A 23,611-nucleotide genomic window follows, 5' to 3' on the forward strand; every position below is an offset into this window, starting at 1 on the left:
CAAGTTGCAACAAAAGGTTGATTAAGAGAGGATCATAAAACAAGGTAAATTAAAACATGGCCAACACAAAGAGAACCTTCTTTGAAAACCATGTTCTTAGTGATTTCTTTTGTATGGGATAGCAAGACATGAGGTCCAAGTCTTAAATCAGTAAACAAGTAGTCCAAGTTGAAATTGGAGTTGTATGCCTCGATGCAAACTAGGTTTCTAAGGGATACTTTAACATTCTTAAAAACTGAAAACAGGCAGAAGGGTGTCTCCCTGATAAACAAACGGGAACAATTAAGTGGGAAAGATTCATATTCTGTACAGCGTAAAATACCTGTCCGTTAGAAAAGACAAAGGGGTCTTCAGATGTTCCAGGATGGTGATTAAAAATTGGAAAAAGGTGGATCTCATTACCAATAAGACTACAGAGAGGCAGGGACTATACGAACATACCTCTTTAACGTATTTCATCATAAGGTGTTCATACTCTCAATCGAATTGCAGTCCCCAGATGGGTCACTATGAATGATCATATCAATGGCTGGCTATACACAGTGCAGGAACAAGCATTCACTGATTTGACAGGTGTTACAAGCACACTAGGAAACAAAGGACTGAAGGATGGACATCCAGGATTAAAAATGTGCATAGATATTTCAAAGAATTAATCAAAAGGAAGAAGTAAGATGGTTAAGCAGAAAATGGGACCACGTGGGCTTTATTGAAAGGAGTATTAAGGCCTTTTGGTCTCCGATTGCACATGACTTCGGGAAGGGTAACAAAACCAAGTCAAACTTGATTAAGGATGAACCACGCGTTGAATACAAACATTTGGATGTCAATCCAACAGATCTACCAAGCTGTGAACTTCTCTAGGAACTATATGTAGGTTTTAAAGACATTAATGAGGTTGTTGGAAAGTGGATTATTCTGTGGTGTGGTCGTGAAACCTCACCATGTCAGGTACAGTTGGGTTTCTTTAAGAAAACCTTTAGGTCCGCCCTGGGTCGCTGTCGCACAGAGCAGTTGGGCTTAAGCAAAGAAACCAATGTAAAGCATGTAGATGTACCAAAACCGTCAACAAGCCCGAAAAACAATAAAAACCTGACTCCAATTTCTAAAAACAGTCCACGTTTCTCTCAAAATAGGCAACAAAACAACAAAAATGGGTTGATGGAAACCGGACATATTCGTTTTGAAAGCCAAGTAAAGCACTGTAGTTCTCTAAAGAAGTGCAATAAATCGCTGTAAGCAGTTTAGCAGTTAGTAGCCAGCTGGCTAGAGCAGTCCTTTCCCTTTACTTGGACAGGTCACAACAGGTAGGGGAGCCAGTCACAGGGACCACTTAGGCTCAGGAAGAAAGTTACCTACCAGGTCCAGTCTTCGAGTACTCGGTGCACTTTACTCCTTTATCACAGATCAAGCGAAGATGTGATCCTGACACTGGTGATGCAGGATACTGAAGATGAGGATGAACCTGAAGAGATGAAGTGAGAATACCTGGGGTCATCCTCCATCCACAATTGTCAAGGGCCGGCTCAGGCCTCGATCACCCAAGATACAGCAGGGAAGTCCAGTGCAGGTCCAGTTACCACTGTCAACTGGATCACAGTAACAGCAGGTACAGGGGTTGCTTACAGGTAAGTAGATCTTAACTTTGTGGCCCAGGGTCTAATTTGACTTCGGATATCGTTCCCACGAACTTTAGGCACCTTGGGAAGGTCAGAACGGTCCACCAACAGGCAGTTCGGCAGCCAGTAAGCGTTCCTGCATGACTGGACCCTTGAGGATTGGAGGGTTCCTTAGCTGTTGGTGGTCCTGTTGCTTACCAGGAGCCATTGGAGTCACTTCTTCCTGTCCTGACGTAGGCTTTTCCATGAGAGGGCACCGCAGGCACAGTCCTCTTTGAAAGTCTCTAAAGGTCAGCAGATGCAGTCTCTCTGTGCTGGATCGAGGGAGCAATGGGGCAGTCTTTCACTGCTTTATTTGCAGTCCAGTAGTCTAATTTGTGACCAGGGAGGAGTCACTACCAAATAGAGCAATAGTTCCTGTGAGGTAACCCTTCCCACTTTAAATACCTTTGGCCACCAAACAATCCCAGGATACCCTTCTCTACCCAAATCCAAAATTGTACAAGCCTTTCCCTGTGAGGAACCCTGGTCATACACTTGGGGTGTACCCAGTAGGAGGTAATCCCCCCTGGAAAACCGGTTCTGCAACTGCTTTACCCCCCCTCTGGAGGAGATGCTGGGATGTCTGCCTACACAAAGAAACAGGTAGGTGATAGCCCCTTAGAAGCTGGGCTATCGGTGGCCAGCACATGCTAGTCACACCTCCTCCCACCAGCAATTCTTTGTTTCCTGCATCAGGGAGTGCTTCAGACTTCCTAGCGAGTGGGTGAGGGGGGGGGTACATCTTCTTTCAAGTGTCAACTACTGCAACTGGACAGGAAAGGCTACAGGAGGATTGGGGCAACAAAGTGGTGACTATCTCAAGTCATCGTTCTATAAAGAGCCCTAAATCAGATCACAGTAAGGAATCCGTTTTAATGTAACAATTACTTTGATATCCTGGAGTAATATCTTTGGTGGTCCCAAATGGAAGGTAGCACTTAGCAGGGTAGATAGTGAAACGCTATATTAGTCAGGTCGACTACCGAAACATGTCCTTTTTAATATTAAAAACCCTGCCTAGTGGGTTACTGAGACCTTCCCTAGGGGGATACTGAGACCTTCCCTAGGGGAGGCTTACTAGTATTAATAAAAAGGAAGCTTTTGACATGGCAAAAGGGTTTCTTTTTCCAGGTAGAGTTGGCAGTTTTGATGCTGCCACACTAGGCTGCAGTGGCAGGCCGAGTCACGTTTTCACCTTTGTCACTGTAGTGGTGCAACAATTAACTGCTGCAGTCCACTAGTGACAGTTACCTTGGTAGCCCAGGGAACCTCTTGTACCATATATACTAGGATCTTATGGGGGGAAGTTCAAGGAAGGTGGCTCTTTATATAGTATACCAAAGAGGTATACGGTGCAAAGAGTCCAGATTCCCTTATAAATGGACAATGGCTTGCTCTAGCAATCCCAAGGTGCTATTTTAAGGGGTAGTGTGATCAAGCAGCCTTAGTCTCAACAGAGTGGAGACTTAGACATTTGCTGCATACACACAGTAAATAAGTGATGCACACAACTCAATAACGATATACACCAATTTATAAAATGAATCAGTATATTTATATACATTTAGGCACCTAAATCATCACGATCAGGTAAGTAAGTTTTGAGTTAGAAATATTTAAAAAATTTAAAGTCGACAGTTTAATTTTTGAAGCGGTAAAGTTATCCTTAAGAGGAAAGGCAAATATACTTCATACAGGTACTTTACAACAACTTATAGGAACTATCTTCTGCACTTAAGGTGAGTATGGGAAGAGTCAAGGCAGCACCAACAGGTCACCTCGGGCAGCACTGCGGCAGCTGGGTGCTGAGGTGGAATATACAGCACTGGGTACCTGATTAAAGTCAATGGAGATCGGTCTGACCAAAAAGAGGGTGCAGGCTAGGACTTGGGGGCACTCTGGCTGAACCAACAAGGGGGCTCAAGTCTCACAGTGCTCTATGACTAAGAACACATTTGGTCTACTTCTCAGAGGTGTCTGAGGAGTCAGGTTTCGGTCACCGGAGACACTCGCGGTAGAGGGGGCCTGAACAAGAAGGTGGCATCAGGAAGTCCACAGCTAGTTTACCCAAGGTAGACCGCGGATCTGGAGGGTCTCAGGACAAAGCAGGCATCATATTCCTGCTTCAACTCTGGCTAGAGGGCATGGGTGCAGTGGTGCTTTACGTTGTCCAGTTTTTGGCAGTCCGGAGTCCTCACAGCTCTTCTGGGGTGCCTCCAGGATGCAGGGGAGCAGCTCTGCTACTCCACGGGAGTCCCGGGGTGAAGGCTGCAATCCCTTCCAGGCTTTTGGAGGCACAGGCAGCTGCAGGACAGGTCATCTTTGGTGCAACTGTCGAGGACAGCAGACAGGTTGGCGCCAAGTCAGTTGATGGTCTGGTCTTGCTTTTGAGACTCTTCAGCATCAGTTTTCTTCTTTAAGGTCGGCAGGTACTGGTTTCCTTGTGCCACCTGCTGCCCAAAATACTAGATTTAGGGGATTTTAGGGTAGTAGTAATTGGCTACTTACCCCTGGGGTCACTATGACCCCATAGGACCACGTCCTGTGGGAAGGGGGCATATCACTGTCCAAGAGTTCCTAATTCTGCCATTACAAAGAAGGCAGATATTTAAGTTTTGTGTTCAAATCAGGTAGCCCACCTCAAGGGAGATGGGGTTGGGAGGGCATCAGCTCCGAGGGAAAAGCCATACCAAAGACAGCGGGCTCTTTAAAGCGCCCTGCCTTGGAATGCTAATTTACTGGTCATCCTGCTGCAGAAGGTGTAAAACATACTGTACTGGAGGAGGCTTTGTTCGTGACCTCCTGGGAGCGTAGACCTCATCCCATTCAAGACAAGTCAGTCAGCACACTAGTAGTTGGTGTGCACCTCTAACCGCTTCGCCGCGGCAGACATTCCGCCAGGGTGCGGCCGAATCAGGCGCATGCTCAGATGGGACAGCCCCTGGTCGTTCGACGCACAAGCCCACCATGACCACAGACGGCCGGGGGCTGTCCGACTCATCGAAAAGGCTAAAGGTGCCATCTGGGTGTATGTATTAATAAACCCAAGCCTTCATGTAGCCGGGGAACTCGTTTTACACCAGTGTCCAGCACATGTGTTCAATCAGATTCCCTGGCCACTTGCACTGGCAGTAATTGAACTGCCCAGCACAGCAGCAGATATGTGCACTCATGTAGTAAAGTGCACCATGCCTTAGGGTTTTAAGGCCTGCTATAGGAGTGACTCAAACATATTGAATGCAGTGTCGGCAGGTATGGCAGTCTGTACACAGTAGGTGAGGTGTCCCAAACAGTGACATAATGCAAGCTACTGCCCTAAGGGACCCTCTTTAGTGCCCTTGCCTTGAGTTCCTGGGGTGCCCTTACTAGGGACTTAAAGGGGCGCTAAAGGTATTGCCAATTGGAGGAACAATTGTACAGTTTTAGGAAAACCGATCTGGCAATGGGGACCTGGTCAGCAGGAAGCCAGTGCTCTGTCAAAACTGCACTGAATACCAGACAAAAAGTGGTGGTGACCATGCCAAAAATGGGCTCTTTTTTTTGCAGATGTTGACTAAGTCGATCAGGTTTTAGACAACAGGACTCTGGGCCCAGTGTACTACAGAGTAAAAAAAACAGCAGTAGCCAGCCAAAATCTAGGGCGAGCTGATCATATACAAAATGTTCTTTCCAAAAGAGGTCATAAAACTTTTAAAATCTGTGAGAAAGTGCCATCTTTCTTGCATTGGTATGCCCCCCCTTTTTGATGAACTGCGGATGTGCTTTGACTGAGTGTGCCCTGGGCTCCTGCAAACCAGGTGCCCAGGGCCTGTGTTCCTTCCCTAAAACGGTATTGAAACTAAAACCCACTTGGCATCTCTGGCCACCTGTGACCAGAGAAGACCTCCAAGGGCTGCAGCACTTATTGTTTCACCCTTAGGGGCCCTGTACCCCGACACCCACACACTGCCTTTGCAGGCTGAGTTCCTAAGTACAGAACTAAACAAAGAGTCGACCTGGCACACATCCCTGTGCGCCATGCCCACAAAACCCACTGCCCGGGCATACATCAGCCAGCCCTCTAGCTGGGTGCCCTATGCCAGTGGTGTGGGCACAGGTGCATGAGCCCTGTACCCCTACAGTACCCAGGGCCATTCCTGGGCACTACTTGCAGTGATGCCAGAAAGAGTATATGGTACTGAGAAGTTGTTATTACGAACTCCACAGCACCATAATGGCTACAATGAAGACTGGCAAGTTTGATATCAAACTTCTCAGCACATTAAACCCACACTGATGCCAGTGCGGGATTTAATGTAAAATGCACTACAGAGAGCATCTTTGAGATGCCCCCTTAAACCTAACCTGCAATCAACGTCTTGTCTGAGGGCCTGCCTAGACTGCTACACAGCAGACATGTTGCTAGACCCCTGGGTGGAGAGCCCTCGCTCTCGTGGGCCTCCAACAATGCACATCCTGGGACGAGGTGCTAATCCTCCTCCCCCAGGATGGGCAAGGGAAGCTTCAAAGGCATTCCTCCTTTGTGAGCCACTCCAGACCATTTGCTGTACTCAGCAACTAGCCCCCACCAGTTCTGACCCCCACTCTGGCGGGAAAACTGGCGAGAAACCCTACGTCAGGAAGGGGGGTGTGCCAGCCTCTGCCAACTCAGAGGTGAAGCACAACCCCGGGCTCCAGCCATCTTAAAGATGGGGAGTCCTGCCCAATCACAGCTAGGCTCATCCTGCTCCCCTCCCACAGGAGAGGAGCAGGATAGGGGCTGTACCCACCCCAGGACAGGGACCCATAGGTCACTGCCCTTGCCCTACCTGTAACACCCCTAAATTTTGTATTTAGGGGCACCCTGAACCTTGCTTCTTCAGGTTCCGATTACAATAACAAGACCAAGAAACAAGAAGACCTGCCGTGCAGCTGCTAACAAAAGGACGACACCCACTGACTTGGCCCCAGAAACCTACAGGCCTGTTGATCCTTGAACCTGCTCCTGCAAAACTCCGGCGTCTCCAGCCGACTGCAACCTCGACAACCCCGGAGGACCTGCCTGCCTTGAACTTTCCACAAGAATGGGACTCCCACTCCACCCCTGGTGCCAGACAGGAACCGCGAATCCAGCCCACTCTGCACCAGCCAAGCCCGGCCTGTGCCAGAGTGATCCAAGACCACGAGGACGCCCACCCGGGACTGGCACCCGAAGTCCAGTGCCCAAAGACCCTCCTTGATGACCCAGACGACGCCTGCAGCCTCAGAACCAGGGACCTTTCCAACCGCGACCAGCTGAGGGTAAGATTTCCTGACTCCAAAAGACACCCCTGCACCTGACCCCCTGTGCCCTCCTTTGGGGTACCTAACTCTTCTCCAAGATCCCAACTTACCTCTCGAAGTGGTGGTCGCACCTGAAGAATCTGTCCCGAGCCTGCAGCATTTGTTCATTTTTCAACTTTCCCATTGGATATCATTGAGCGCCCAAAGGCTCAAAAGCACCCTGCACCCAGCCGCCCGAGTGCGGCTGGAAGTGCAACTATTACCCTACTTCCCCACTTGCCCTGAGTAAGTGACCAGGAGCTCAGCTCACACAGCTGCGTGGCCTGCTTGCTTGCAGCCACCAACCAAAGGCCCCTTACCCTCCATTGGATGGCATTGGGCCTACTCTCTGCACCTGGCTGACCCTGTGCCGCTGAGGTTGTAACAACTGTACCTCTCCGATCTGGGAGACCCCTGAATCTATGCCCAGAACCTTAACTCCACCAGTCGAGTACTTACCCAAAAGCTGATAACTCACTTTTCTTCCATAGGCTAATATTGACTGGTTTTCACTGAAATTTCTTCTAAGTGTAGAGTTTTGAAAGTTTAAAATATTCATCTAAAATCAGCCGAATAACGAATTCTGGATTACTCACCTGTTATCAGGAGAGAAGCCAGTACTGTACCTTTCAGCCCAGTACTGAACCGCAAAAGTAATCCTAACTGTACTTACCAGTAACCTGAATTTTCTTCCATAGGAAACCATTGACTGTTTTTCTGTGAAATTTCTTCTAAGTGTCGATTTTGCAAACTACAAATATTCTTTAAAAATCGTACCAAATACTAAAATGTAATAACTTACCTGTCTTGGGTAGAGGTCCCAGTGCTGAACCTACGAGTCCAGTACTGGATTACAAAAGTAACGAGAACCTACTTTACCTGTGACTTGAATTTCCTTCCATAGGATAACATTGTTAGTTTTTCACTGAAAAGTTTGTCAACTTTGTAAATACATTTATATTCTTTAAAAATCACAACTGTAACCAAAACGCTTTTACTTAACGGTTTACAGCTTAGGTCCCGGGAATGAATCCAGGATCCAGTCCTGTGGTTAGAAAAGTAATCCTTAAAGCAATCAACTACATTTATGTAGAAAGATAAGTTGAGCTCAATGTTAAAGTGTGTTTAGAAATTGTGTTGCCTATTGCAACGCCTGTAGCTACCTGAAGTCACTAATTTTGATACCTGTTGGTTCTAAAATAAAACTATCTTGATATAAAAACAATTGGACTTGTTTCAGTTCTTAAGTGTGTGAAACCTTTTGCTGACAGTGTGTACAACAAATGCCTTACACTGACTTACTGCTCGACCAAGCTACCACTTTAGGGAGTAAGGTCATATCGGACTTTAACCTCCGTTATACCTCTGGAGATTGGGGACTCTATACACACTGTACCTTACTTTGGTCCATTATATATAGAGCCACTTTCTTACAAAATTGAGTAAGGCCATTGATCTGGACGGGATACTTAATGTAGTGTACAACAGAAATATAAAGCTTTGGGCTAAACTTATTGTCAATATAAAAACAGCTCCATCTAGTTGGAAGGTTCCTTCTTAATAATCCTGCTTTTAAAAATAAAGTCTAGATGACCCAGCAGCCTACAGCTAAAATATTGCTCAGTTAATGCTGCTGAAGAATCCAGAGGACTAGGCCAAAGATAACCATCAATCGCCGTGCAACAAGCAAGATTTAGGCCTAACACTGAACACTCAACACTGCACCTTATGTTTGCACTGAAATCGCTAGCAGGTAAGTCAATTAGAGGGGGGAATGTAAAAGTACTTTTGTTTATCAGCTTTTGAAAGATTGATGGGTTTTTCAGCACATACTTGCATAATTGGAGATTTCAGATGGTCCATTGTCATTTATTGCATTTCATTAGGAAACTGACACAGATCTGCACTGCTTCACCGGGAAAAGTCAGAACAGCTATCGAAACATAATGGGTGAAACAATGCTATGCTGTGTTGCCATTACTGTTCTGTCTTTCTAATCAAGCTAAAAGACTTTAAATTATGCCAAGGGTAATCCATCAGAAATAAATGGCTGCCAAGTGAATTTGCTTCTTTATAGAAATTATTTAGCCATTCTGGATCTCAAGCCTATAGGTCTTAAGTGTCAGTGAGTTGCCTTGAAAATGTATTTTAATGAAAATTAATTAGTAATAAACATTAAAAAAAAGGTGCAGTATCGGAGTAGGAAATCTTGACCCCACAAACAAATAAAGCGACATCCTATAGTACCGGTGGGTTACTTTTGATGAAAAAAATCTTTTTAATCTACCTGTTAGACTAAAGAGCTACAAACGGTCTCTGGGCTCTATCAAATTAACAAATTATATGGTGGATTAGTATCTTAAACTAAAACTATCTGGAGGATCAAAACCACAGGAATAAAGAGACACCATGAGGACCTACAGGTGCAGCAGATACCATGCTAAAAGAGGTACTATTAGTGGTGAAAGATACCCAACCAATCCTGGACCACAAGAGATGCAATGAATCTAGATAATCTGCTAAGGACCGATCTCCAGAAGACCAATAGTGTGCACCAGATGGAGCAACTATTGATAGAAACAGAGGATTTAATACATCTGCCTGACAATGCTGCAAGCAAACAAGATCATGTACCATCAAACCAGAGAAGCAGAAGGTAGATCTAAGTGAAATATATGGCTGGTGAGCCTGACCGGGAAAAGTGGAGGTACACAGTGTTAAACTGTTGATGGAAAACCGGATAACCAAAGTATTGCAACTCAAGGACCCATTTAAAATTCTCTTCAGTGGAAATAGCTCACTGAGAAACAATCTCATAAGCAGTAATGGATTCATAGTCACTAGATATACAGACAAACCATAACAAAGGCAGGAATATACAAATATAGAACAGGTAAATTAAAACTGATAGAATGGGAAATAGAGAATACAAACAGATGGTTAAACACTAATGCCAAGGAAAAGATTAGGAAATTAAGATAAAGAACAACCAATTATAATGATAAGAGAACAATGTACTATAGTTCTAGGAAGTGATTGAAGGGAGGGTAGGGGTCCATACCTCTCCAAGCCATGTTCGTATTAAGGACCACCTCCTACATTTTAACATTATCCGATTTTTGACAGGGGTGCTGAAAACTTGATTTGTGAATTGTGTTGCCAAAGTTTACTTTTCAAGGTAATTAGGAAGCAGGGGCAAACTCGTCAGGAGTTGGTGAGGTAGTGAGTTCAGAACATGCAGTGCGAGAAAAGCTTGACGACTATTTCTTCCAAAACTAAATTTTTTAGTGCAGATATAGGTTTTTAGCTTTTTGCAAACTCTTTAGTGGACCACAGTAGGTAATGAGTGCCAAACTTGTTTGCAGACTAACATTAAAAGGGCAGTGCAGTGTTAAGAGTGCAAACAGCATGTTCATGCACTTGGAAGAAATGAATAGTTATCAAGCTTGGTCTCCCCGCCAAAAATTCTAACTTCATAGATTGACCCCATTCTCTACAATTATCTGTAAGAACTACTGGAGATGTTTCACCTGAAATCCACAGCTGACAGTTATTGTTTAGTGCCAGTCCTGTTTTGGGTGCAACCACATGGAGTTAATCTTATTTATTTATAACTTTTTGAGTTTTATATAGTCCTAGCTAGACCCAAACCTATCAGAGTGCTATACAGGTTGTATGAACAGAATCAATATAACTAAATGTGAGGACTCATGTGAGTTAACATAGTATATCCAGTGGGTATAGAACAAAACAACATTATAAAACAGTATTAACAACAACTTTAAATGCTGAATTGGTCAAGCGACCGCATAGAATGATCCCATCTGAGAGGTGAGATCTTGAGGAAAAGTAGATCAGATTGGGAATGAGTTTTAGTTGTTACACTACATGTGGGAAAACATGCGGAGATTTGGACAGGAGATATGCAGCAGCAATGGGAATATGGGGGGGGGGGGGGGGGGGGGGGGAGGGGTGAAAAAAGATTAGCAAACATCTATGCTCCACTGGAAAGAGACAGTCTATAATGTTAGGACTGCCGTGAAGGCTACTGCTTAAGCGCCACTGCAGTTACTGATCCTGGGTGAGGATTTCAATAGGATTATGGAAAATGAAAGACAGATCTGTACCAACACAGACTAAACTGATTGGGCTTGCAAGATCCATGGGTTAAATGACAAAGGGGATTTGAGCAAGGTCTTCTCTCATACTATTCTAGAGCACACAACATGCGCTCCTGCATAGACCACTTCTTTCCAGAAACTTTTAGATTTAGGGTGGCCACTCTAGAGCAAGAGGAATAATCGGAACACTGGGCCTTGCTGGTTTTGCAGACATCCTGCAGAGAACATGCAGCAGATTGGAGGCTACAACCCTGGTAGCTAACCAATGAATAAATGGCAGAAATAACGAAGCAGGCGTTAGAACATTACTTTGCGGAGAATGAGGAAATAGTAGATCATTTTTTTTTTATAAACCAATTTATTATTTTTCAGTGTAACAAACATACACGTTGACATTCAATACGACAATAGCACTGTAGAGATGAAAATAGACAGTCATGTACACCCGAAGTTTCTTATTACAGTATCATTCGCGATATATCACTATTCATGTTGCTTAGGTCTACTACCCCCTGATACTGGTCTTATTCCCCTCCCTCATCTTCATCGGAGCTAGAGACATCATCTTCCGGCAATGGGTCACATATGTTCCCCCTATATACATTCCAAGGAGTCCACACTTTGTTCCATTTGCGAGGGCTAGCCCTAGTAACATACACTGCACGTTCTGTAATCATAAGCATTTCCATGTGCCTGTTCCACATCGCTAAGGTAGGTAGTTCCGACGCGCCCCACTTCTGTGCTATATCTCTTTGCCACCATAATGCCCAACGTGCCCCATATTTAACCATATCTGGGTAAGTCATTCGGCTCCCAAACGTTCAAGATACACTTACGTGGCTCTGGTACTAGCGAGACCTCAAGTGTTTGTGAAATGGTACGCATCACTTGTCTCCAGTAGTCGGTTACTAATGGGCATTCCCAGAGGGTATGGATTAGTGTCCCCTCCTCACTGCATCCCCGAAGACAATAGGGATGTGGTGCCCTTTGCAGCTTGTGTAGTGTGGTTCTAGTGTAATATATCCTATGTAGGATTTTGAGTTGTACCAGTGTGAACTTGGCCGAAATTTCCACCTCCCTCCGGGACGCCAGCGCATCATTCCACTCTATCGTCCATGTCGCCCACCTCTTCCACCCATCTCTCTCGTAATTGAAGTGTAGGGTCTGGTAGGTTATTGGTCAGCTTTCGGTAGGTAAGTGAAGTTGCACCATGCTGCATGTATTCAGTGAGTAGCCTGTCCTCTAGTGGAGAGGATTCCGGGAAGTCAGTGTCTTGCGGTATGGCCTGCAGCAATGCGTGTCTGCTCTGCACTGTAGGAAGGTACATCCTGACTATGGTTGCCCCCAACTTTTTGCCCTGTGTTTTAGCTGGTTTTGGACATAGTCGACCTGGGACCCTGCCAATCAGGACCCCAGGCCTACTGCTCTCTCTTTAAAATGGATTCCATGTACCCTAGGTACATTTCCAATTGGTACTGGGCCACCCTATCAGACCCTGTAACTCAGGGCATGGGTGTACCCAGGGCTGCCAGGGGCTGCAGCATGTATTATGCCACCCCTGGCTGGCCTCCTAAATTTGACACAACTGGCTGCATGACAGCTGGGGCAAAGTCGTGTACTCACCCTTTGCTGTAGGTGTAGTATACCTATACCTAACCCTAAAATGGGCACACAGATTCCTATCAGTCACTCCTATGGCAGGCCTTGACAATCCTGAAGGCAGAGTGCTTGGAATCGTGTGAGATGGTGCTCTGGCATGAGCTGAGCCTGTCTGCAGCTTGCGGAAACAAGTCCTAATAGCTGTTCCATGATATCGCATACCATATACTCTTAAGTGCATTATAATCCTCGCGGTTAAATGCTATCTTTGGTATTGCTTTATCAAAACATGTCGAGTAAGGTGTCATACGAATTGGAATACTAACCCCTCGCCAATTCTGGCGACGGGGTTAGCATTCCACCCTTCTAGAGGGACACGACATGTATGTAACTGTGAACCCCGGTTAAAGTTAACTGAAGCCTCAGCTCCACAAAATGGATGCTGCCACCACAGACACGAGTCTGACCCCCTGCAGCTGGGAGTCCTTCCAGTGAGGGGAGCCTGGACAAAGGGTTTCCTGTCAGGGGCGGTGCTAGCACCGTCCCAGACATGGTTTTGTGTATCCTGGGTAGGCAGGGCTTTACAGGAAGGTGACTGCTGAGTGGCACCCCGGTGCTCACTACGCATAGGCCGGTCTGAATCAGTTCCAGGGGCACACCAGCCCCTGGCCTGGGGAAGTCCGGCATGGCTGAGGGGTGTAACCACCCCCCACCTAGTCCCACCCATAGGCAGGACCTAGTCACCGGGTCAGCCCCCTTTTTTAGTATAAAGATAGGAGCGGGCCCCCTGTTCAAATTAGATCATCTTTGGAATCAAGATACCACTTTCTTCGAAAGGACTTCACGATTTCTTCTTCAAGATTCTCCCTTGTGGCTAAGGAGTAGTCACCCTGCATCAAGCGGGCACCATCCTAAAGAACACTGCGGTCTGCTGCAAGTCCTTCTTCACGAATCCGACGACCCAGCTCGACGAGACCCGGCTTCCCTGGCACCTCTGACCTCTACTCACCTCTACAGCCAAGCTGAGAACCGTGAGTGCGACGAGACCTCGAGGGACCGACGATCGCCAAGACTGCACGACATCTTTACTGCAAGCCCACCGTGTCCTCCACGGGAGAGTGCTTTGGGGTCCGAGAAGCCCCGACCCTGCGCAGCTCCAGCACCCAAGATCAGCCCCCCTGCATCTCCACGATCTGCGTGGGGCCCTTCTGCTGTTTGCTGTGCACCGCGTTGTTTGGCTACTAGCCGGCTGGCTTGTGGCCCTCTGAACGACGCCCAACAACTTCACGACTGCTGGTCTGGTTGCTCCAGACTGGCCCTTGCTTCCTTCTTGAAGAGAGGCACCCCGGACCCTCCTGGTCCACTCCAGACGCCATTTTAGGTCCACCGCGTGGGCTTGAATTTGCCAAGGCTTTGTTGCCCAATCCTGGGTCCAGCGACGCCGACAGCTTCCAACTTCGTGGGACAGCTCGATCCTCCATCCTGGTCGCCGACAACGCCTCCTGGTCCGCGAGATCTTCGAGCTACAGCGTCACCCACTCACCTTGTCGAGGTGGCTACCATCCGGTGCCCTCCTGGTGCCCACTGACTACTGACTAGTAGTCTCGAACTTGGTCCCCTCTGCTTTCAGGTGTCATCTACCTTCGAGATCCAGGCTTGGATCCAACTGAACTTTCTTCACTGGTCACCGGCCAGCATCTTTTCTTCCGGCTCCTGGTCCGTCTACGAGGATTCCCGACGTCTTTTCAGACCTATGCAGCTGCAGCCCCTGGGCTAGGTAACTTCGGCATTTCGGTGCCCCAGCATAGCCTCACTATCCAAGGGTCAGAATCTACTTTCGTTTTCTCCCTACCAGGTCGGGTTCGCCCGAGAACACTAACTTTCTAATTCCTAGTTACCATAGACTTTTGTCCGCATCTCGCGTGAGAGTGCACACACTGCACCCGAGTCCCCTAGGCCTCCTAGAAGTAATCTAACGATTCCCTAGTCAAGTCCTAGCGATTCCAAAAGCTATTAGTACTGTACTTACCTGCTAGGAATTTCGCATTCCACTTTCAGAGTATATGGTTTTCCGTGCCCCTCGGGCATTTGTATATACTGTGCTAACTTAAGTATTTTTGTAAGAGTTTTGGTTTGTGCTTAGTACCCTGTCCTCATAAAGAGTACAGGGCTGTTGTGATCTTTAAATAAATAACTGTTTATTTTCATAACACTTGTGTGGTGTCCTTTCACTTGGTATTCAAGGGGTATATGTGTGGTAAACAGCTGGCTTAACACGCCCTCTCGAGTCTTTAGCCTTAGACTGCTCGTATCCACGCTACTAGGATAGCTGGTCTATAAGGTTGACTTACAACCAATCATCAATAAGGGTTGCTGGACTGATACATAGTGTTCACTAGAATAGTGAGCACTGCATATCAGGCCACCTTCTCACATGCACGTACCTGTACGTTACGTTCGGTCCTAAGTTATATTGTTGCTGGAGCACGGTGAATGGGATCACTGTTTCCCTGTCCCACAGGTCTCCCACCGTGGATATTCCGATGCGGTTCCATTGTGCAAACCCCTTACTTCGCCGCAGTCGTCCCAGCGCCTTGGTATCCCAGAGCGGGGTGACCTTTGTAAACGTACCCTTCCAACCCAGTTTCGCCTCTGCTGCATGCCATATAGTGGCCGTGTGTTTCGTGGGCCCAATCAATTTTGCTGCCTGGCCTCTGTCAGAGTATTGGTAGCATGCTGTCTGTGCCTAATTGTGCCCCGTCAGCCCTACAAGCTGGGTCTTCCTGAGGCGCATGAAGCCATTGGTTAATAGCTTTAAGCTGCGCTACCCATTAGTACATTTGCAGGTTGGGCAGCGCAATCCCTCCCTCGTACCAACTTCTGTTTAGTTTGACGTGTGCAATACGTGCTGGGCGGTTGCCCCACAAGAGATTGGATACCAATGCAGTTACTTGTTGAAAGAATCGTGGCGAGACCGGGTACGGAGTATTCTCTAGTGCGTATAAAAATCTCGGGAGAGCCATCATTTTGTAGAGTGCTGCTCTTCCAAGGAGCGTTAGGGGCAGCGACGCCCAGTGTTTCATGTCTCTACGCAGCCGTTCCAGGGGTGGTTTCAGGTTGTCAAAGAAGTCCGCCGGACTGTCGGTGATATATATGTCTAGGTATTTAAAGGAGCCCGTGGCGCGCATAAGTGGGCAGTCCGCCGCGAGGGACGGCTCTGGTCCCTTCAGGATGTAGAGTACAGATTTCGACCAATTCAAAGTGTAGCCCGACGTTCTCCCGTGGGCATCACAAAGTGCGAGGGGTGCTGATATGCTCCTGTCTGGATCCGTCAAATATATCAACATATCGTCGCGTAGAGCGATACACGATCTTCCCATCCCTCTTTCCAACTAATCCCTTTCAGTAATGGAGTTGATCTAATTAGCGTTGCTAGCGGTTCCAGAACCAGAGGAAACAGCAAGGGTGACAGGGGACATCTCTGACTAGTTCCTCTCGCCAGCTGGATTGTGCGTGAGATATGGCCGTTAGCCGTGATCTGAGCTACCGGATTGGCGCACAGGAGACGTATCCACGCTATGTATTTAGGACCAAAGCCCATATGGGACAGGACTGCGAAGAGGTGTCCCCACTCTACCATATCGAACACTATCCTCGCATCTAGTGAAAGGATCACTGCTGGCTCCAATAATAATGGGGCTCGAGCCAGGATTCCATGCACACGCCTGAGATTGGGAGCAGTATTCCTATTGGGCATGAAGCCAGATTGGTCTGGGTGTATCAGCAGCGGGAGATGGGCAATTAATCTAGTAGCTAGTAGTTTCGTGAGGATTTTTGCTTCTGCATTAAGAGAGATCGGGCGGTAAGACGAGCAATCCCTCGGCGGCTTACCAGGTTTTGGGATTGCTACTATCGTTGAAGTTCTTTGGTCCAACGGAAGTACCGCTTTTGACAGGCTCTCCGTGTACATTGCCAGCAGCGGAGAGCTAAGCGTGTCAGACATGAGCTTATACCATTCTATGGGGATCCCGTTTGGACCCAGGGCTTTTCACTGATTGTATAGCATGTATTGCTAGTTGTATTTCCTCGACCGTGAGGTCTGTGTCTAGGTCTTGGACTGCGTCTGGTGGAAGTGTCCGAGTCACGATGTGAGCAAGGGAGTTCAGCGCTGCACTTTCCGTTACTTCTCTGTCTGGGGTGTAAACTGCTTCGAAGTGCTCTGCCAAGGCGCTCACCATTTCCTCGGGGTGTCTGAAGTGTTCCCCCCCTTGTGTGTAATTGTTGTATGCCTCCTTTGCCCCCCCTTCTTGTCTAACCACGCTAGCATTTTTCCGGCCTTGTCGCCCACATCATATACTTTATGTGCCGTGCCCGAGATTCTGTCGACCGCACGTAGTCTAAGATGCTCCTTATATTGCTGCTGGCGTAATTGTAGAGTGAGTGTTGAGCTTGCCGTGGGATCTGCCATATGGGCCATGTTCGCCGTGTGAAATGATAATTCCAATTCAGAGAGTTCTTGCTGTTGTGACTTTTTGTACCCTGCGATGGATGCTACTGCTTGGCCCCGAAGGACTGTCTTGTAGGCTTCCCAAAGAATTGAGGCCGAGGCTCGCGACGCTACATTTTCGTCAAAGTAATATTTAGTCGCTTGTTTGAGGTCTATCTTAATTTTGGGGATCTTCAGATAATTAGGGTAGGTGGAGTATATTCTTTTACGAGTCTTCTCCCTGCTGGAGAGAGTCAATACTATCGGAGAGTGGTCAGAAATTCCCCTGGGCAATATATCTATGGTGTCTACATTATGCATACCGTCCCTGAGCATCAAGAAATAGTCAATTCGGGACAAACTGTTGTGAACTGCTGAATGGTAGGTATATTGTTTCGTGGTGGGGTGCTTGTGCCTCCAGACATCCGCCAGACCCATAGCCTCCAGGAAACCCTGGAAACCGGAAGGACCGGATGTGTGGGCCCGTATCAGGAATTTAGTGCTGAATCTACTACCGAGTTGAAGTCACCCCCAATGACGGTGTCCCCTGCTGGGAGATTCAACAGGAATTCTCCCAGTGCTGGCAGGGCAACTGTGTGGAGTGCTGGAGGTATATAAACTGACACAATGTTTAGAAGTCGGCCCTCCCATTGTCCATGAACCGCTGCGAAACGTCCTTGGTCAGCCACCCTGGTTTGTAAAAGAATGAACGGGGAGGATTTCTTCATCAGGATACCGGCCCCCCCTTGAGCCTGAGGTGGATTCTGAGTGTGCTGCCATTCGGTAACCCCGTCTATCTAGTGCTTGGTACGCCCGCCCAGTGAGATGAGTCTCTTGCAACAGGACCAATGCTGGGCCTCGTCGCTTGATAGCCTGTAGTACGAGCCGTAGTTTGATTTTGTCTCCCAACCCACTTACGTTCCAGTTTAGTAGTCGTAGAGGTTGAACTGTGGTCTGTTGTGTCATACCACTATGTGCGGTGGATCGTGGGTGGTGTGTCATAGTGAGGTGTTTTGAGTATATCCTGCCAGTCATCCCTTGTCAGTACGATATATCCGATTCTCTGTGTAGTGGTGCGCGTGTATGCTCTGTCGTAACGTGTGTAACTTGAACTAGAACAGATAAATCGCCCTCCACATCCCCCCTCCCTGCTCCACGGACATAAACTTCCCAACTTAGCAGAGTGCTGATCCCTATCCCAAACCATTGTACGTACTTGCTGGGGTTAGGAGTCCCCTCGAGGCAGCGGCCCCTCCTGCCTCCATGGCTTCCCCCTGTCCAGAACTCAAGGGCAACGCATCAGTCATATCAGCGGACAACTGCTATGTGCGAGAACCGGGTCCTCAGTAGTCTGGTCCCTGATCGCAGCCCACTGACCCTGCTTCCGACGGGTTTTCCAGATTGTACTGCCCTGACGTTTGTGTTCCTGCGAGGTCCTCACCCTGCTGGTTCCATGGATTCAGTGTGGCGGAAGATCCACTGCAAGGGATCTATTGCTGCCTAGTTCTCCGCTGCTAGGTCCGTCCACCCAGGCCTCCACGGCGGAGCGCGATCAATGTACCTTCACCCCAAAAGGTGCTAGCTGTGCGTAGGTGTCCCAGTCTCTCCCCGCTGGGTCCGCACTGTTATTGTGCCCTGGTTGCCACTGTCGATCGGGTTGCGTCACATCGAAGGTCTTATGTGACGCAGATACCAGGGCTGGCTTCTTGTCAACGCTCCAGTCTTGCCTTCACTTCCGGTCGGGCAGATGGATACCTTCGTTCGGTGCTTCCATTCCGCATGTAGGCCGTTACTGTAGAGGTCTCGTTTCTTCCGGTTCTCGGTGTCGAATTTCGTCCGGAGTTTCACCGGACGGTGCCGCTTGATCCGACTGCGGGATCTGCTCAGAGGTGGAATTATGTCGGATTGAGCGGATTTACGGGATGGGGCCGCCTTCCTCACAGAGCTCCTCCAATACACAGCCGCCATGCTTGGCTGCTAGCCACGCCCCCCAATTGTAGATCATTTGAAGACATTAAGGGAAGCACAGAAGCTGGTGATCAGGGACTGGCTCATAATGAAGGCACAGAAACAAAAATGTGGGAAACTGGAGACAGACAACCTTGAACTAAAAAGAACCCATATAAGAACTGGAATGCTTCCAGCTGGTAGACTACTTGAAGAGAAACACTATAAATCTTACATATAAATAAAACTACCTCCATCTCCAAAGGCAGATAACACTGAGGTGGGGAATAAAGTGTGAAAAGAGCTAGCCAAAAAGGCGAGAAAGCATTGGTCATCATATTTCCCCCACTCTCCCCCCAAAAATCTCTCTTAAACAATGAAACAAAAGTACTGGTCAAAGTATTAGTTTATTGTGTTACTGCAGCTTACATCTTGGAAATTATCCACCTATATCAATTTGGATTTCTGCCGAATAGCTTTATAAACCTAAATCTTTAGAGACTATACAATAACCTGGCATATACAGAAAAGCAAGATAATCTCTAGCCAGTGTGTCAATAGATGCTGACAGGAGGGTGCCGGTGTCCAAAATAGCAGCATTGGTGAGATATATATATATATATATTTTTTTGTTTTTTTGTTTTTTGTTTGTTGATATGACAGGGCTCCTAGAGAGGCACTACTCAAAAAAGGGCATCGACAGAGGGGGCACTGCACTGCCAGATGTAAGGCAGTACTATGGGGCAGCACAATCTAGAACAGTGAGTAATTGGGCCTTTGCATCGCAAGACGAGCCAACACTATGAACAGAGAGGAGCACCAAGGGCAGGAAAAAGAATTTATACTAATTGTAAAGCGTTCGGCTGTATCATACACTTCCTTCTGCCACATCTGTAGTGGAGCGATTGTGAAACTAGCTTTAAAGAGAGACCTAAAAGGTAACAAGAGGCATAAAGCCGCTAAGGTCTCAACTACCAGGACTAAATGGTCTACAGGAATTTCATGGGTGGGGACACAATTGAAATCACTAGTTCGGGGGACATATGGGATGGGAAAGAGAAGATATAGTTTACACAAGAGGATGACATGCACTACACACCTGCAGTTGATCAGTCATCTTAAGAAATCAAAAACAAACAAAAATAAACAAAAAACTACCAGGGCATTATCAAGTACAATGCCCCGATACCCAATACCCAGACATAACTCATAAGCTTGAAAGCCTGCTGAGAAAGGAGGTTTTCGGAGACGGATAGTCTAAAAAAAAAAAATGGGAAGAGGCCCTAATTTAACATCAAACTTTATATTGCTAGAACATGAAAACCCTCCAAAGTGTATAATATACGAAGGTTAAAATGGGAGCATTAGGTTTAATGAGACAAGAGTGGTGATTGACAGGCTGTGGCCAGCATATCACTTTTCTGCATAGTGGTGCTGCTCAATCACTGTTAAATATTGGAAGGAAAACCGGAATGAATTGTACAGGGGCACAGGAGAGCAAATAACTCTTGTGGCGCCTACTGTGTTTAGAAACTTCATATCTGCTACCATTAGAAGTAAACATTTCCAGTCGGTGTCAACAATCTATATTCAATAGGTTTTTAACGGGGGCTTTGTTTTAGCAAAAATTAAGGAGTTTCTTGATTTGCTCCACAATATTTCTTTGTCTCATCAAAATCAAACATATGACAGAGGGGTTGGGGTCCCTGGCTGGGTTTAGACATAGAGGCAAAGGTATTTATGGGGATCTCAATGACCACAAGATCTCCAAGATTTATCAGTCCCTGGTCACACATAGCTCCCCATACTGCAGCGCCTTAGGGAGGCCTGGGATGGAGACATAGGCCCACTGGAGGAGAAGGATTGGGTGGAGGCCCTGGCCTCCCCGCGGGGTCAACCATAGCCGTAAGCCTTTGCCTTATCCAGTTGAAGTATCTCCACTGGGTCTATTTCACTAGGGTCAGGCTCTGGAGGGCAGGATTGGTGGCCTTTCCCAGTGCGTCTTCAATGTGAAAATGAGATGGGTACTTTGCTCCATACTGTCTGGCACTGCTCAGCATTAGCAAGATTGTGGCAGGGGTTCTGCTGTGCTTCTCCGAGGTACTGGGCTGGGACCTCCCCAGATCCCCAAAACTGGTCCTGCTACATGTTATGGATGATATAGGAGGTAACCTATACAAACCCCATCTTATGTTATTAGGGTTCACTTTAGCCAAAATAGATATCCCCAGAGCCTGGAAAGCTCGGAGGGCACACTCGGTATCTGCGTGGAAAAATGGCATGGATTTCTGTATGGGGCTGGAGATCCCCCATCTTTGTGGCCAGGGGGTGCCTGCTTAAACATTATAAAATTTGGAGATGGGTGGAGTACCGAGGCTTAGAGCTGGAACATGTTTCAGTAGCCAAGTCCCCTGACTTGGCTTCCCTCCAATTCTAGTCGACATGCAATATCGCCCCTTGGATACTGGTGTATCATGTCTGGATAGACAAGACTGTTCTCTTGTGGTACTGATCAGGGGTAGGTGTGAGTGCGATGGGGGTTGGTTCTGGGGTTTTTTGTTATATTTTCAATTTTTGTTAATACTTCAAACGTATTGCTCTTAAGTTGTCCTTTTTCGCTGTTGAAACTGTCAAAGTCAATTCAATGTACATTCTACATGCATGAGTTGCTGGGTTACAGTGCTCTGCGCTTTATTTGATATTTGGCAAATAAAATCGGTTCTTAAAAAAATAAAGTGTGGACAGAAACTAGCAACGTCACCCAAATAACCTTTACTGTTAACAATTTAAGACTAAAGTACATCACAAAGTGCCCACTTCTTCCAACTAACATTTAGCCAAGCAGCAGGTCCAATTCACAGATTAAAGCAGGTCTCTCCAGAGAGCAAACATATCTAAGAATGGGATTTGATCAATACAAAAGAGTGAAAAATCAACTGGATGAAATATTGTGGCCAAAATATTTTTCAACAAGCCAAATTGTTTACAAATATCGATTACTATGATGGAAGCTCAGGAATTGCAGGTTAGTGGCTCAATAATTTGTATTGCTTGAAGTCAAAGTTCATTTTTTCGTTTTTAACATGTTAAAACAAACCCTTCTTTCCTGGTTTGTATTTCTTCCAAGTAACACTTAAGGCAACTTTATTGATCCTGAATTCACTACTCCCAGGATTTCCTTAACATTACTGCAAGTGTTTCATAGCCTGTAAAAGTTTCACTCATCCGCTCAACCACATCCATTGAAGTTGTATTTTTACTTTATCCTAATATAGGAGCAAAAATATCGAAGAAAAAAAATGAGAATGAGTGATTACCGTTTTGAAGCAAATTCAAGTTGGGTGGATATTTTGGTGTTCTGTGATCGCAATTCTGTGACTTGTTCTTGCAACTTTTCATGCTGCTCATTTTGCATTTTGTCATTCTCTGCTTTTTCCTTTTTATAACTGTCAAAGACTTCACGTAGCTTGAGGTTTTACAGGGAAGTTAAAATATAATACAGAAAAAAGGGTGATCAGGCTCACATCAAGCAAGAGGCAGAGAGTACTTTACTTACTACAAGCCACATACCTGTTTAAGTGCAGCCCTAGCTTCCGCTGCACCAGTGGACTCTACCACCGGCACAGGTGTTGGAGTCGATGCAACCTTGGCTCCACCAGGAGAACGTTTTGGAGTTGACAACAGAGTAATTTCCTCTGAAAGAAAAATATAGGTATTTAAAGGTTAGCAACAACAGTCTTGTGCAGTATGATGTTTTTGGAAGTATAATATATCAAGCATCAGAGTGATAATTACACAAGCAATAATGAAGTTCTATATTGACAAGTAGTGACCAAGGTTTTCTTTTCCATCTCAGAAAATCACGTTGGCAGTAAGAGGATAGTTGTCAATGCGTGCAATAGGATTTTATGGTGGGTGTGCATTTTGTAGATCGCGTCAGGAAAAGAACTGCATAAGCGGTGCAGCACCAAAAGAGATGGTACAAAATGCCTGAGCACGGGTCAAGCTGTGGTGCACTAAAAGTTCAAGAAGTGATACTTTTGAACATTTATAAATCGGGAAGAATGAGGGAGCAGAACAAGGCCTTTTAAACAATACCTGACATTTTAGTAAGGTTGAAGGGGCGGAGGTGGGTGACATGCACAACTTCGTTGTTCCCACTATAGCACCTACGGCTCACATATACCCATGCTGGACAAAACAGAGAAGTTCAGTCATCAGCTGCGATGACCAGCAGTAAAGAGAAGGAGCAACAAAATGTCAAAGATTAACTTGCTAGTGTGAGCCAGTAGGCCAGGCCTCCATAACACCTTATTTTGTCAAAGTTAGTGACTCCAATCGCACACAAGCTTTGCTCTTCTCCAGTACCTGATAAACTCAAGAGGAAACTACATTTAGGTCTTCGTCACCTTATTGACCCAAAACAGCTCTGGTGTCCATCGGGGTGGTGCTCTGCAAGCTCTTTCCAGACCTCTTTGAGAAGAAGAGTAGGTGTC

At 46.6% G+C, this 23,611-nt stretch overlaps 1 protein-coding gene across 2 annotated transcripts in view; it reads right to left on the bottom strand.

The window, feature by feature from the left end:
* The window catches only part of TPR (translocated promoter region, nuclear basket protein), a 684,526-nt gene that overhangs the window by 550,813 nt on the left and 110,102 nt on the right, over positions 1–23,611 (bottom strand). For both annotated transcript variants that reach the window (XM_086956072.1, XM_086956065.1), the window contains exons 16-17: positions 22,686–22,810; positions 22,433–22,581 (exon numbers count right to left, since the gene is read on the bottom strand). In XM_086956072.1, the coding sequence (XP_086812198.1) occupies positions 22,433–22,581; positions 22,686–22,810 (274 nt within the window). The remainder of the gene's footprint in view (positions 1–22,432; positions 22,582–22,685; positions 22,811–23,611) is intronic.

The sequence above is a fragment of the Lissotriton vulgaris genome, chromosome 1_1 (assembly GCF_964263255.1).
Source record: "Lissotriton vulgaris chromosome 1_1, aLisVul1.2, whole genome shotgun sequence".
Lineage (NCBI taxonomy): Eukaryota > Metazoa > Chordata > Amphibia > Caudata > Salamandridae > Lissotriton > Lissotriton vulgaris.